Here is a 15,098-nt window from a genome sequence, read left to right on the forward strand (position 1 = left end):
GCAAAGTGCACGCAATTGGGTATGTTTATTTAACTTTACGTTTAGGGGATCAATTGGTTAGTCACAAGTTTTATGTTTTTAAAACATTACCAATTAAGTCTAATGGAATTCTCGGTCGTGACTTCTTAAATAAGTTTAAAGCGCAGTTGGACTTCAATACAAATTTCTTAGCTTTACACATAAAACCGAACGGAAAAGTGTGTTTTCCCTTTATCAGTTCGATAGTTAATAGTTTTGACATTCCCGCACGGTGTGAGTCTATACATTATATTGAAACGGAATTGAATGAAGACTGTGTAGTATGTTCGGCTGAAATTCAGGACGGTGTTTATTTAGCAGGCTCAATAGCATCTCCTGTTAATGGCGTTATTCCGGTAAAAATACTGAATGTAACGGAAAATAAATTGACATTAACAAAATTAAATCCAAAAATACACACTCTGCAAGAATATAATGTTTGCGTTTATGACAAGTTGGAGAAAAGTTCAGAGTGTTCAGACAGAGTTAAAGAATTATTTTCAAAATTACAATTAAGCCATTTAAAAGGTGAAGAACGGAAGACGATTGAGAGTGTATGCGCTAAATATGCAGATATTTTTTACCTGTCTGGAGATAAAATTAGTACAACTGATATATATACACATTCTATAACTCTGAAACCGAACACAAGCCCAGTTTTCACTAAACAATATAGATTACCGTTCACCCAAAAATCAGAAATAAAACGACAAATAGATAAAATGTTAGAGGAAGGTGTTATAGAAAATAGCAAAAGCGACTGGTCTAGTCCTGTGCTACTTGTACCTAAAAAATTAGATTCGTCAGGTGAGAAAAAGTGGCGATTAGTTATTGACTATCGAAAACTCAACAATTGTATAGAAGATGATAAATATCCATTACCTGATATAAGTGAAATTTTGGAATCATTAAATGGCAGCGTTTATTTCACACATTTAGATTTACATCAAGGCTATTATAACATTCAATTAAATAAAGACAGTAGAAAATTAACAGCATTCTGTTCAGGCCAATACCAAATGACCAGAATGCCTATGGGTTTGAAAACAAGTCCAAGTTCATTTTCGCGTATGATAAATATAGCAATGGCAGGTTTAAATTATGATAAATGTCTTGTCTATCTTGACGATCTTGTTGTTTTTGGACGAAATTTAGAAACGCATAATAAAAATTTACAAGAAGTTTTTGAAAGATTACGACAGGTTAATTTAAAATTAAATCCTTTAAAATGTGATTTTCTAAAAAAACAAATATTATATTTAGGTCACATCATATCTGAGGAAGGTATATTACCCGATCCCGAAAAAATTAAAATAGTAAAAAATTACCCATGTCCAAAAAATACAGATGAAGTAAAAAGATTTGTAGCTTTTACCAATTATTACAGAAAATTCATTCCAAAATTTGCAGAAATCGCACATCCATTAAATACACTCTGTAGGAAAAATGTAAATTTTAATTGGAACGAAAGTTGCCAAAATTCATTTGAAAGGCTTAAAGCGTGCATAGTACAACCCCCAATATTAGATTACCCTGATTTTTCTGAAAGCAATAAATTCATACTTCAAACTGACGCATCTAATTATGCTATCGGCGCAATATTGACAAATAATAATAATAAACCCATAGCATTCGCTAGTAGGACATTAAATAAAGCTGAATGTAATTATCCAGTAATAGAGAAGGAACTATTAGCTATTGTATGGGCGGTTAAACATTTTCATGTATATTTGTATGGGAGAAGTTTTACAATTAAAACCGATCATAAACCTTTGGTTTATCTGTTTAACATGAGAGACCCTTCTAGCCGTCTTATGAAATTTAGACTTGCGTTAGAAGAATATAATTTTGAAGTCGAGTACGTGCAAGGATCGAACAATGCAGCTGCAGATGCCTTGTCTCGAATCCGCATGACATCAGATGAATTAAAGGAAATGCACGAGAGTGTATTATGTGTGACAACGCGAGCACAAGCTAAAAAATTAAACATGAAAGATTATTCGTCGGATGATATGGTGCAAACTGACTTGAGGCCTGATCAACCAAAAGTCGTAAGTACACATATCAAATCACCGGAATCAATTGAATTAACATTCATTGAACAAAAACGATATAAGTTGTTACAAAAACAAGGTTTCATTAGTAAAGAAACTAAATCATTATGTTATGTACCAACGAACAAAATAATGTACATAAAATATTTCGACTCTGAATCGCAAGTGACGCGATGCGAATTTGTGACAGAGCTGAACAAAATATGTAAAAGCGAAAACATAAATGAAATATATATAATAAAAAATAATGAGAATAAACTCTTTATAAATAAATTGACAAATGAGATGAAAAACTTAAAGAATGAATTCAAACCAAGAGTCAATATTTTGAATAATATTGAAAGAGTAGAAAATAAAGATGACAGACGTGTCATATTGAATGACTTCCATCTCTTACCTAGTAGTGGCCATGCTGGTATGAGAAGGATGTCAAATAACATTAAAAAATATTATTATTGGCCAGGGTTAGACGATGATGTGAAAAAATTCGTTCAACGATGCGAAAAATGCCAAAAACAAAAATATTCAAAACCTATAAAGGAACGTATGGTTATTATTACGACGGCCAATACAGCATTCGAAAAAATATATTTAGACCTTGTAGGACCTTTAGATACTGACGAAAACAATTATTCATACATACTCACAATACAGTGTGAACTAACAAAGTACATTGAAGCCTATCCTTTAATATCTAAAAAGGCAGAAGAAGTAGCAAAAACATTAGTTAATAACTTTATTCTCAGATATGGCGTGCCATCGGAGATAGCTACTGACAGGGGAAAGGAGTTTACATCAACAATTTTCCAAGAGGTATGTAAATTACTAAAAATTAAACAACTTAACTCAGCTGCATAACATCACCAGTCCATAGGCGCACTAGAGGTAACCCATAAACATTTAAAGTCATTCCTTCGAATCCAAACAGATAACCATTCCGAAACTTGGAGCACTTGGCTACCCTTTTGGTGTTTTGCCTATAATACGACCGTTCATTCTGAAACGAAATTTACTCCTTTCGAGTTAGTTTTTGGAAAATTGTGTTCACTTCCAAATAATTTGTGTAAAATTGTAGAGCCATTATATAATTTCAATGACTACCCATATGAGTTAAAGTATCGTTTACAAATTAGTCAAAGACAAGCTAAGGAAAATTTAGTTAACAGTAAAATTAAGCGAAAAATAGAATATGATAAGTATATTAATCCAATTACATATAAGGTAAATGATTTAATTCTAGTTAAAAATGAAGAAGGTAGTAAAATGGACACATTGTATTCAGGTCCATATAAGGTAATAAAAGATATATCACCAAATGTGAAAATAATGAAAAATGGAAAAGTTGATATTGTTCACAAGAATAGAACAAAACTGTATCATGGTAATCTGTAATTAAAGCTAAACTTAATTTTATAGACAGGTACATTTAGACTAATTTAGATTAGTATGTAGTAACAAAAAAAAAAAAAAAAAACTATGTAACCGCATTATATTATAATATTGTTTAAAACGTATCAACAGTGGCTGCAAGTTGTCTTTGATTACTTGTGGCTCTGCCCACCCCATTTGGGATTACGGGCGTGAGTTTATGTATGTATGTATGTATTGTTTAAAAAAAAATAATTCTATTATTATTATTTTTTTAAAAAAAGGATGGAAGATGTAGTGAGATAAGTTATAGTATACCTACTATGTATAAGGTACAAACTGTAATCTTTTATAATAAGAAATATATGATCAGTCTAAAACTAGCATTCACTGGTCACTCATCTCCTCGATCAGTCCGATAGTACAAAACGAAAAGTTACAATAGCAGTTGATCATACAGAGTTTTGATACAAATAGTGATTCTCTGTCCCCCAAACTAGGAAAATCTGTATTTTGGGGGGTCAGCGAGTCCGGAAAGTTTTAGTGCTAAGGTACAGACCAAGGCTTATTATAATAATTATAAAATATAGCAGCATACGGAGTAAGAAACGGTAATATGTTTAGTCTGTGTTATTACTGCGTGTATAGTGTGTGTGTGTGTGTGCGTGCGTGTGTGTGTGTGTGCGTGTGTGCGTGTGTGCGTGCGTGCGTGCGTGCGTGCGTGCGTGCGTCCGTGCGTCCGTGCGTCCGTGCGTCCGTGCGTCCGTGCGTCCGTGCGTCCGTGCGTCCGTGCGTCCGTGCGTCCGTGCGTCCGTGCGTCCGTGCGTCCGTGCGTCCGTGCGTCCGTGCGTCCGTGCGTCCGTGCGTCCGTGCGTCCGTGCGTCCGTGCGTCCGTGCGTCCGTGCGTCCGTGCGTCCGTGCGTCCGTGCGTCCGTGCGTCCGTGCGTCCGTGCGTCCGTGCGTCCGTGCGTCCGTGCGTCCGTGCGTCCGTGCGTCCGTGCGTCCGTGCGTCCGTGCGTCCGTGCGTCCGTGCGTCCGTGCGTCTGTGTGCGTGCGTGCGTGCGTGCGTGCGTGCGTGCGTGCGTGCGTGCGTGCGTGCGTGCGTGCGTGCGTGCGTGCATGCGTGCGTGTGTGTGTGTGTGTGTGTGTAAAAACGTGATATTTAGTCACCAATGCAGCCCAACGTCGTATATGGACTTGGGATCGGAAAGGTATTATTATACGCTAGCCACTGCATTGGTGTAAATGTATGCGTATGTGGGTGGTTATGTGTACAAGTAGTGCCGATAGGAATACCCAATGAAAATATTTGGCCGGGGCTAACATGAAAAGGATATCTCCTAAATATAGGTAATTAAACAATTAAGAAACTATTGGACAGTAGTCAATAGCTTTTCAGTGTCCATATAGTTTAAGGTTAGGAGGTAATGTTGCACCTTATTTTTAAGTTCATATTTGTTGAGAGAATGCATGTTGTCGATAGTTTTATTAAGCTTATTGTACACCACAGAACTTGCAACTTTGAACTGTTTGGTAGCAAAATTTGTCCTATTTGAAACTGTTGGGCAGATGTCACGAATGGTGCGTTTGTTAGGATCGCGAGATGCGGGGACTTCTGGATGTTTACGCAATATGGAGCGCAGAAAGTAAATCTGCCTAACCGTAAGCACCTTGGCCAACTGATACAATTCAACAGTGGGGTATCTAGAATGTTTAAAGAACATTACTTTTAGTATGGCTCGCTGAGCCCGTTCTACAGTAGTCATGAACGTTTTAGCAGCAGCACCCCAGGCGCGGATGCAGTACGACAGAATCGACTGACAAAGTGAAAGATATACTACACCAAGAGTGTCAGCATCAGCGGAGTGACGTAATGATCTAAAGATATAGATAAGTCGTCTACATCTTGATGATAAGTTTTCTATTTGAGGTTTCCAATTTAGACATTCATCCAAAGTAACACCAAGATATTTTACCTTATTGGCTCTGTCTAAAGGGAGACAGGAGCATGCGGTCGTTAACGTGGAACAACTGTGTATTTTTAAGTCAAACAGTGAGGATGGGCGAGTTCTTGGTCCTATATGAAAAGGAAGATACGTCGTTTTGGCTATGTTTAACGTGAGGCGATTTATAGATAGCCAGTTGCTAACAATTCGGAGAGCAGTTTCAGCATTAGATCGTACTGCATCCCAGCCCGGGCCAGAAATAAGTAAAGCGGTATCATCTGCGTAAGTAAATATTCTGCAGTTAGGGATGGAGAGCCGGCATAACTGATTGATATACAGCAAGAAGAGTGTGGGCCCCAGAATAGAGCCCTGGGGAACACCATATGTTATTGGCAACGATTGACTTAGAATTCCACCTACCCTGACGCGTTGATTGCGATTTACAAGATAGTCTTGGAATATTTTATACGCTACGCCTCGAACACCGCATTCCTCGAGTTTCGAAAGAAAGATGGGAACATGGACAGTGTCAAAGGCCTTGGACAAATCTAAGAAAATTCCAAGGCATCTCCTATTATTATCTAGATCCTCTACTACCGCACCAGCTAAATCTGTTACAGCATCTTCCGAACTGACACCAGAACGGAAACCGTATTGCGTGTCAGCAATTGTTTTGTAGGCATTAAGAAACTGTACAAGCCTGAGATTCAGCACTTTTTCGAGGACCTTTGATAACACAGGCAGGACCGATATGGGTCTGTAGTTATACAGGAAAGATTCCGGTGGACATGGATCTGTTACAAACATGTGTTATGACAGGAACAAGTACATCCTTGGATTCCTTTAGGGTTGTCGCAGAGATATTGTCGATACCCGAGGCGCAATCTGATCGTAGTGCAAGAATAATTGATTCAATCTCTGCATGGTCCGTTTCAAGCAATACCAATGACTCCCCATGGGCGCTTGATCTTAAGGTGGTTCGATTTCCATACTAGTTTATTTATTCAGATATGGGCACACGCCACTTAATTTTACATTGAAACTTATTTCAATGGCATTTATTTTTGTATATATTTGCGTGAAATTGCTTTTCAACAGAAAATACTGTTAAATCATCGTAAAAACGAGATCAATATTTGTTTAAAATTTGTTAATGTATTAGTGAACGGTTACAGTGTCATACGCTTCGGAATATCCATTAGTGTGCATAGCTACGTTGTCAGTTCGCTGAAAATGCGACGTTGCCGCTCTTGCTCGTGTGTGAAACGGTGTGTCACTTGCCCTCTCCCTTCGTTAAAGAAGCGTTCATAAATTACGTTCACCCGAACGTTTTATAATAACAGTATTTCTGCTGCCAGATGATCGAACAACCCGCTCATATGAATCGGTAAGGTTATACGTCGAAATGAATCTTTTCGATTCTGAATGCGACCATAACCTAACCTGTTCCGGCTTTTCGGCGGGAAACGGGAACGGGACAGTTGCTTTCTTCATTGAGTAATCTAAATAATTAATACGAAGTGGTGTTTTGTGGTTAATGATCGCATTAAGTTAGTTGGAAGACATTCGCAAGTGTTATTATATTGGAGTATTCAATAAACAAAGTGTATCTGCCTATTTTCGCTTCGTGCCGGGAAGCCGCTTCATAACTCAAAAGTTTATGCGGACTTTTGAGTTAATTCGTTTGGGGTTCGGAGTAGGAGTCTACTCCGAGGGTGGGGGCTTAGGTTTCATCATCATCACCTTTCATCATTTCATTAATCATCAAGAAAAAAATACGTCAGACATGGCTGTATGGGCATAGTTCCCTTTGCCTTACCCTTCGGGAAAAACCAAAACAAAAAAAAAACTAACCTGTTCCTGTCATGTCATGTCATTCGTTTCTTTTCCACTTCCAGTTTATATTGTAATGGTTATTTGTTTTATTAAATAATTTATTCATCGAGTTTTGTGAAACTTGTGGGGCCGGGCGGATTAAAATATGGAACCTCAAACTAGTCGCAAAGACTACTTAAACCACCAGTATTCTGGCCCCCGGAAAAATCGAAAACGAAGCCAAGCACAAATGAAACGTTATCATGGAGAAATAAAAAGGTAAGTGCAATGCAGTGATCACTTGTGCAGTACAGTGAAGTGCTTGTGCTTGTATTGTGCTGAATAAGATACGAGCGCTTGGAGCACGCGTCGTGACCGTGCTTTACGTAACGCACGACCTTAGATTTTTGAAAATTGTACATCTCTTCGTTACTTTTACAGCCGTAGCGACGTATGGTGCAAGAAAAAAAAACTAAATGACGAAAACGACGTGCCTTCAAACAAATCTGTGTAAGGGAAAAACTTAACTTTATTTTTTATATTTTATAAGTATTTTTAACATTTTCTCTTTTGTGACTTTCACTCTATTAATTTTAGAGCAAATAATACTCTCAAAACCTACAGTGGAAGTAAAAAAAAAAATCTTGTGGAAGCAAATTTTACTGACACTCAGCAAAGAACTGAGAAAGAGCCCCCCCGATCAAAACCTTTGGAGGTAAATTGGCCACTGATTGATCCCACTGTTAAAAGCCACGAGTTAACTGTGGAATATGCACCAGATAGTTTGGGTAGTCTGTCTGGTAACAGGTTTGTTGATCTACCACATGTCCTTATGTGGGCTTTCAAACTTGAGAGACACCGTTCGCAATGTGGTGGTAGCAGCATAGTCTTTGTTGAGGAGTTTAGAAATGGTTTCAACAGTATGTTTACTTTCCAATGCAGTATGTGTGAGAAACAATTTAGATACTGCAATGAAAAAGATGAAAATCTTAACAAAGCGTTTGTTTGGGGGACATTAACAGCTGGAAGCTATTATGCACAGGCTGCACACATCACCAACTTGATGTATATACCTACAATATCAGCTTCCAAATTCCGAGAGACAGAAAAATTATTAGGTGAAGTTTGGAAAGATGAACTAACTTAGGAGATCCAAAAAAATGGAGAAAGAGAAAAGGCTATTGCTATGCAAAAAAATAATGTAGATGCAAATGGTATTCCATACATAACAGTGTATGTGGATGGAGGCTGGCCTAAACGATCATATGGTCATGATTATAGCTCTCCATCAGGCATGGTAAGTTTGTTTCTGAAAATATAGATATTTTGTAAGTATAACAGCTATAAAGTTTGTTACTAATATCTTTTGTTTATCCAGTAAATTCTGTTTGTAAGCATTATTTATAAAATTTAATTTTTTTAGGCCTGCATTATTGGAAAAGAGACCAAGAAATGCTTATTCTTAGGCATAAAAAACAAATATTGTTACCACTGTCACATTTATGAAAAAAAAAAGAAGAACAAGTTTCGGAGCATATGTGTTTCAAGAACTACGAAGGACCATCTACGGGAATGGAGGCGGACATCCTAGTAGAAGGGTTTGAGAGGAGTCAAAAGATGCATGGTGTAAAATATTTAATATTTATAGGAGATGGAGATTCATCTGTGTATATGTTACCGGCCAAACCCGATTTTAGGCCAAACTAGTTTTGCCTAGGCTAAACTAGTTCATTCTATATGCGATCGGATAAACCGGTACAGACTAGGCCAAACTGGTCTGTCCTAAGGGTGATAGGAGGAACTAGTTTATCCTAGGAGGAACTAGTTGAGCCTAATAAAAATAAGTTCACTTCAGGATAAACTAGTCTGGCCTAGGAGAAACTGGTTGGGCCTTCTATGAATGGGTACACGTCAAGAAAGCTAGTTAGCTTAGCCTATTTTATGCTAACAGGGAATAATAAAATACCAGAAATACTAGTTATAAAATCAAGATGTATTTATCATTTGTAATTTGTAAATTATTAATTAGATAAGATTGTATTATTAATGTTTATCATTTAGAACAAAATAAATTTCACTTATTTTTGCATGCTGTACTCTGATGGCATTTGGAATTGCAGAGCACCTTCTTTTTCTTGCATTTGCACCTGTTTGTCAAGCAGTTCCTTATGCAGCTGCACCTTACGAATCCTTGCCCTGAACCAACTGAATGTTTAGTGGCTGCAGTCCTCAGAGATATTTCAGTATCTTGGTCAACCTCGCCTACGCTCAAAAATTTCTGACTGCAAATATCGAATTCAGTTCTGAAATAAAAAAAACAAATTAAAACTAATGTTTTTCAATCACCAGAAAAATATCGTAATATCGATATTAAATTATAAGTACACATATTTATATTAAGTATTATTAAAACGGGCTTTAAAAATACAGTGAGCAAAAAATCTGTACCTGCAGTATAATTTTTGCAATACACCATGTTTGGTGCCAATTTTGTAAAAGCCCTCATCGTTTCTCTGAAGAATAACCCCAATTATATTTCTGAGATCACCTCTGCCTTTGTCTACGTCTGGAATTGGTATAGTTACATTGTCTCCTATGTTGGCAGGTGGATGGGATTTGTCAGAAGAAGCTTTCATTCTTTTTGCTTGCTTTTCAAGATTTTCTGCCGCACTTCTTCTAGCATCTTTAATGTTTTGTGTGTCAATTTCCACAACGCCGCCATCGCCATCTTCACTCTGGTTACATTCCGAATCATCTTCGATAACTTGTCTAAGGTCATCCTCGTCCTGAATATCTTTTAGTATATCTTGCGGTAACGACGATGTCGAAAGGCCTACTCTAGGCTCTATCCCGAATAAGGCCTTGTAAGGTGATTGCTTTATTCCCGAGTGAAAGGCACGGTTTTTCATAAATTGGACATATCTTAAACCCTCCGACCATTTCGTTGAATTGTTGTCCTTCAGCCAGGAACTTATCATGTTCTCTATATCTTGATTAGCGCGTTCAACGGAACCCTGACTTTGACTGTGCCTTGGTTTTCCATGCACAATTTTAAGTTCTGGCCAAAGAGTTGCGAGCTCACTAATCACGTTATTGACAAATTCTCTACCATTGTCGGATTGGAGAATACATGGTGCTCCTATGGTCAGAAATATATCATTCAGGTGGTAGGCCACTTCTGCCGCTCTCTTAGATGTTAACGCACGCAGAAGAACAAATTTTGTTAAATGGTCTTGGTAAACCATAATAAATTTGAATTGTTCGTCTGGTTGTGTCTGAAAATCGATCAAATCCACTTGACATCTGCTATTCATTTCAGTGTGAAGAATCGGCTTAGAAACTAGTCCTCTCTTCTTTTTTGTCTTTTTTTGTTGACATACATCACACATTGATAAATAGAGGCTTATCATTTCTTTTGTGATATTAGCATACTTTTTTGATGTCTCGGCTAACATTCTGTCACGTCCGCCGTGTCCAACCGCCACATGAGCTGCGTCAATCACATCATAAAGCTCATCAGCCTGTAGGTAGTATTTTATATTCCCATCCCTCCGTGCTATTAGTTTTTTTACGTCTCCTATTTTTAGCACACCAAATCGTTTTAGTCGTCTTTGTTGTAAGGGTGTCCTTATTTCCGACTTCTCAGCATCTTCCACTTGTTCAACCAGTTCCGAATATTTATCTGATTATAACACATTATAATGAGAAGACTTTCTTGTTTCACTTTCCAAAATTTCTGCTAAAAACTTTTCTCTCCACATTTTTTGATCTGCTTGTCTACTAGATGTAGAAGGCTCATCCATGATAACATAAAACAAAACCGAAAAAATATACAAAACACGAGTATCACCTAACGCTTCCTCAATTCAAAGCAGAATGAGCGTAACTGGGCAAGCGACGACGGTGGGGGACGCGCGGGGCGTGAGAAATACGATCGGGGGATTTCCCGAATATACAAAACGGTGGGGGACGCGCGGGGCGTGAGAAATACGATCGGGGGATTCCCCGAATATACAAAACTTTACACGTACCGGGGACCTACTCGCTTAAAGTCGGCGCAGTAATTACCTGGACTAGAATCACAGTTATGTTTTAAGCAAAAAACGACTTTACTACCGAACAATCAAAGCTTATTTTGCCATAATTATGGCTCGACAATGAACACAACGCATAATACACTTTGTGTCTCGTTCGTAAAGACTACTTTAGCTTAAAACATAACTGTCATTCTAGTCCAGGTAAATACGGCGCCGACTTTAAACATTTCTCACTAGGAAATATTAGTATAGACTAGGCCAGACTAGTTTATCCTGAAGTGAACTTATTTTTATTAGGCTCAACTAGTTCCTCCTAGGATAAACTAGTTTCTCCTATCACCCTTGGGACAGACCAGTTTGGCCTAGTCTGTACCGGTTTATCCGATCGCACATAGGATGAACTAGTTTAGCCTAGGCAAAACTAGTTTGGCCTAAAATCGGGTTTGGCCGGTAACATATGCACAATTAAGAGAAAAGGTTTCATATGGGACCCAAATAAAAAAAAATGAATGTAAAAACCATGTGATTAAGAATTACACTGGAGCATTGTACAAGGTAAAATACCAATGAAAATAAAATACAATCATTCTGCCTTACCAATTTCTCATAAGTTTTTTAATCTTAGTGCACTTAGTTCGAAACACAGTCAATAATAACCTTCAATCTCAGTAGATCCATTCTCCAGATCCATCATAGATCTAGTGTGAATTTTTTTTCTTAGTAGATCTATTTTATGTTAAACTTGATCTAATGATAAATTAATTGACCATGTAAACTTTTTATTTACTAAGGTATGCATGTATGCATGCTAGATTGAAATCATCTATCTTACGCGCTTTAGATTTTTTCATACAAATGCCTTTTCCCAATAACTCCCGTTTCCGTGGGAATTTTGCAATATCCTGTTGCAACTAAGCTTTAAGTTTACAAAGGTACCTGCATGCCGTTTAGGCTGTTCGTTGATATGTCAGCTAGTTAGTCAGTCAGTTTCTCCTTTTATATATTTAGATAACCTTTTATTTCAGATTATAGGAAATACAAAGTTACCATTATTTGGCCGGAAGATTCTCAAGCCAAAATTACAAAAACTTACAGCGGTTTCAAGAAAGATAATTATGGAAGCTGATCATAATTCAATGAGAGAGGATCTCAAAAATGGCCCATCTCATGTATTTGGCTGCCACCAAGATTGTAAGGCATATTATTGTCGATTCTGCCAGAACAGTGATGAAAAAGACACAAATTCTTTAGACGACCTTAAAACTAAGGCACCTGCAGTTTGGGCCCACATTTGTGCAGCAAACGAGGCAGTCATGTCAAAATGCCATCGACTATCAAACAACACAACAAATGTTGTTGAAAATTTCATGAGTGTTGTCAGCAAATTTGTCTGCGGGAAAAGATTGAGTCTGTACAAGGGTGGCTCATATCAGCGAAGAGTATATATTGCTGGTAAGAATATGTAATGTAATTATTGCATTTGTTCAATTCATTTTCTATATTATTCACAGTATATATATTTATTTATATACATACTTTATCCACACACAATATTTTTTATACTCACATAATATTATACGCCTTCAAGGCACTATGGGATAAAAGACTTAGAAATTTTTTAAGGATATTTTTTATAACAGGTCTCTCGCACTCTCGTGGTCAGAAATGGCACACAAATGCTTGGAAGAAACATATAAGAAGTAGCCCTGGACAAACTTTTAAAAAGTACATTGCCCAATCGGAAAAGTCCAAGGAAAGGCGCAAAAAATACATTCGCAGGCGACTTTTTGCGCCTAAACCCAAAACTGACCACAATTATGGTCCAAACGCCAAAGATGTAGATGAGTCAGTTTTAGGGAAAGATCTAAAGGAAGCGTGTCTTCTAAAACTGAAAGACTTCGAAACGACAATAGATCAAATAAAATATATTGAAAGTGCAACAATTGGACAACACGATAATGATGTCTACACTACATATAGATGCGACAGGCTTACCGCTAGTCAGTTCGGAATGGTAAATTCAATTATTAGTATAAATACTTTCCCATGTGGAGCAGAGTAAGAGTTAAAAAAAAAACTATGATTTATGTAATTTTAACTTTGTTGCAGATATGCAAGCGAAAATCTACAACACCATGCCATAACCAAGTGAAGAGTGTTTTATATAAAAACAATATCTTGACCAATGACATGGCCTACGGCCAAAACCATGAATCAGTGGCCAGAACCTTGTTCATAGAAAAAATGAACAAAGCCGTACGGCCTGCTGGGTTATATATTGATGAAGAATTTGGTTTTCTTGGAGCTAGCCCAGATGGTATGTGATACTATATGATATTACCTACATATGCCTTCACGTATACATTATTAATGTGTCCATAGTTATCTATATGATAGTATTATTTATATGATTTTATGTATTTCAGGAGTAATAGAAGAAGAAAAAAAATGTTTTCCTTCATTGGCTCGCAACAATCAAGACATTTTTTCTGCGGCCAAAGATCGTAAAAACTTTCCCCTTTTGGTTGATGACACTGGTGCATTACAAATAAATAAAAAACACAACTATTACTATCAGGTATATTGTAATTATTATAGCAGATATAATACTGCTTGTAATAATATAATATTTTTTACAAAAACGGGTGTTCTGATTGCAGATCCAGGGTCAACTGCGGGTTTCAAAAATGATGAAATGTTACTTCATTGGCTATGTTTCTCCAAGTTTTGACATCACAGTGTTGGAAGTACAGCGTGACGAAAATTTCATTAAAAATATGATGCCAAAATTAGTAACATTTTATAAAAATTGTATTTTGCCAGAGGTAGTACTTCGAAGAGTAACAAAAAAACAAAAATGTATTGATATTTCAATTATGTGGTAGCAATTATTTTATTACTACTTAGTGAACAAGCGCGCTGTTTGCTTTGCATTGTATAAAGTAGTGACAATCAGAAAGAGATAAATATTATATCCTAATCTGAATAAACGAAATCTGAATCTTACTTCAAATATCAATAATTTTCGTTAGCCTGTTTGATATAGCCGTTTGTAAATAAATAACATAAAATAACAATATAACTTACTGCAAACTTAACTGGTTTTCTTTTTATATGTACTTACTTATCAGGAAAAATATGAAATAAAATCAAATATTTTAACAGCAATTTCTAGCAAAAACTAAGCAGGATAAATGGGAAAAAAATGTTACAATAAAAAAAAAGTAATAATAAAGCGAGGTTGGAACCCTAGTATCCAGCCAGACCCATCTCATATAGAATCCTGTTATTCATCCAACTAGACTATTCCGTTGACGTTTAAACTGGCGAAATTAGTAATTGGTTTCGTAAACAAACATAACTATCAATGTGTGTGTGAGATGTTCGGCTTTTGGTGGTAACTTTTATTTATTCAAATAAAAGTATTACGTGAACTGCAACTCAATTGAAATTTAGTTAAATCATGACAAATATTACGCTATTACCGGCAAACGTATAACTTTGAAACAATATTGTGTATAAAATCCAAAAATAAATAATTATGTCAAATTAAGGCACCAACGCCATCTATTGACGCTTGAGCGCCTAGCTAACCGTATCGAACCACCTTAAGAAAGGCTTGAACAGGTTGTCTCCACTGTTGACGATGTTTGAGCCAAGCTTTTCGCCAATATCAACAAAGAATTTGTTCACCAGATTCAATGACGATTCGTTCGTATCTGAGATTTTTAATAAATCATAAGGTGGTGTAATATCCTTTGACATGTTGCTTATTTTTTTGATTGCCCGCCATGTAGCTTTTGTATTATTTTTAGCGAGTAACAGCTCATTTTTCTCATGCACTCTTTTAAGTTTCTTTA

General features: G+C 36.7%; 2 protein-coding genes and 1 long non-coding RNA gene across 4 annotated transcripts; 2 read left to right on the forward strand and 1 right to left on the reverse strand.

The window, feature by feature from the left end:
* The first annotated feature begins 7,204 nt into the window (after positions 1-7,204).
* LOC126380948 (uncharacterized) lies at positions 7,205-8,834 on the forward strand. The gene is made up of 4 exons (XR_007568589.1): positions 7,205-7,480; positions 7,643-7,711; positions 7,799-8,498; positions 8,625-8,834. It is a non-coding gene; the product is annotated as an uncharacterized LOC126380948 (long non-coding RNA).
* A 339-nt stretch (positions 8,835-9,173) lies between these two features.
* On the reverse strand, positions 9,174-10,610 carry LOC126380938 (KRAB-A domain-containing protein 2-like). The gene is made up of 2 exons (XM_050030513.1): positions 9,650-10,610; positions 9,174-9,504 (listed from the first exon to the last, which is right to left on the reverse strand). Exons 1-2 carry the CDS (start codon positions 10,588-10,590, stop codon positions 9,276-9,278), a joined length of 1,170 nt encoding a protein of 389 aa, XP_049886470.1. The 5' UTR covers positions 10,591-10,610; the 3' UTR covers positions 9,174-9,275.
* Positions 10,611-11,681: 1,071 nt separating this feature from the next.
* On the forward strand, positions 11,682-14,336 carry LOC126380937 (uncharacterized). 2 transcript variants are annotated; one of them, XM_050030511.1, is made up of 6 exons: positions 11,682-11,793; positions 12,264-12,690; positions 12,879-13,252; positions 13,348-13,555; positions 13,665-13,816; positions 13,899-14,336. In XM_050030511.1, the coding sequence occupies exons 2-6, from the start codon at positions 12,354-12,356 to the stop codon at positions 14,121-14,123; spliced, it is 1,296 nt and encodes a 431-aa protein (XP_049886468.1). In that variant the 5' UTR covers positions 11,682-11,793; positions 12,264-12,353; the 3' UTR covers positions 14,124-14,336. The 2 variants fall into 2 exon arrangements, with proteins under 2 accessions (XP_049886468.1, XP_049886469.1); XM_050030512.1 differs by lacking the exon at positions 11,682-11,793 and having other exon boundaries at positions 12,182-12,690.
* Positions 14,337-15,098: the final 762 nt, after the last annotated feature.

Source organism: Pectinophora gossypiella, unplaced genomic scaffold, assembly GCF_024362695.1.
Source record: "Pectinophora gossypiella unplaced genomic scaffold, ilPecGoss1.1 Pgos_32, whole genome shotgun sequence".
NCBI classification, from domain to species: Eukaryota; Metazoa; Arthropoda; class Insecta; order Lepidoptera; family Gelechiidae; genus Pectinophora; species Pectinophora gossypiella.

Coding starts and splice junctions, on each gene's coding strand:
- LOC126380938 (XM_050030513.1), bottom strand. CDS start 10,590: ATGTGTGATGTATGTCAACAAAAAAAGACAAAAAAGAAGAGAGGACTA. Junction 9,505..9,649: donor TTGCAAAAATTATACTGCAG/GTACAGATTTTT, acceptor TTTTTATTTCAG/AACTGAATTCGATATTTGCA.
- LOC126380937 (XM_050030511.1), top strand. CDS start 12,354: ATGGAAGCTGATCATAATTCAATGAGAGAGGATCTCAAAAATGGCCCA. Junction 12,691..12,878: donor GCGAAGAGTATATATTGCTG/GTAAGAATATGT, acceptor TTTTTATAACAG/GTCTCTCGCACTCTCGTGGT. Junction 13,556..13,664: donor TCTTGGAGCTAGCCCAGATG/GTATGTGATACT, acceptor TATGTATTTCAG/GAGTAATAGAAGAAGAAAAA.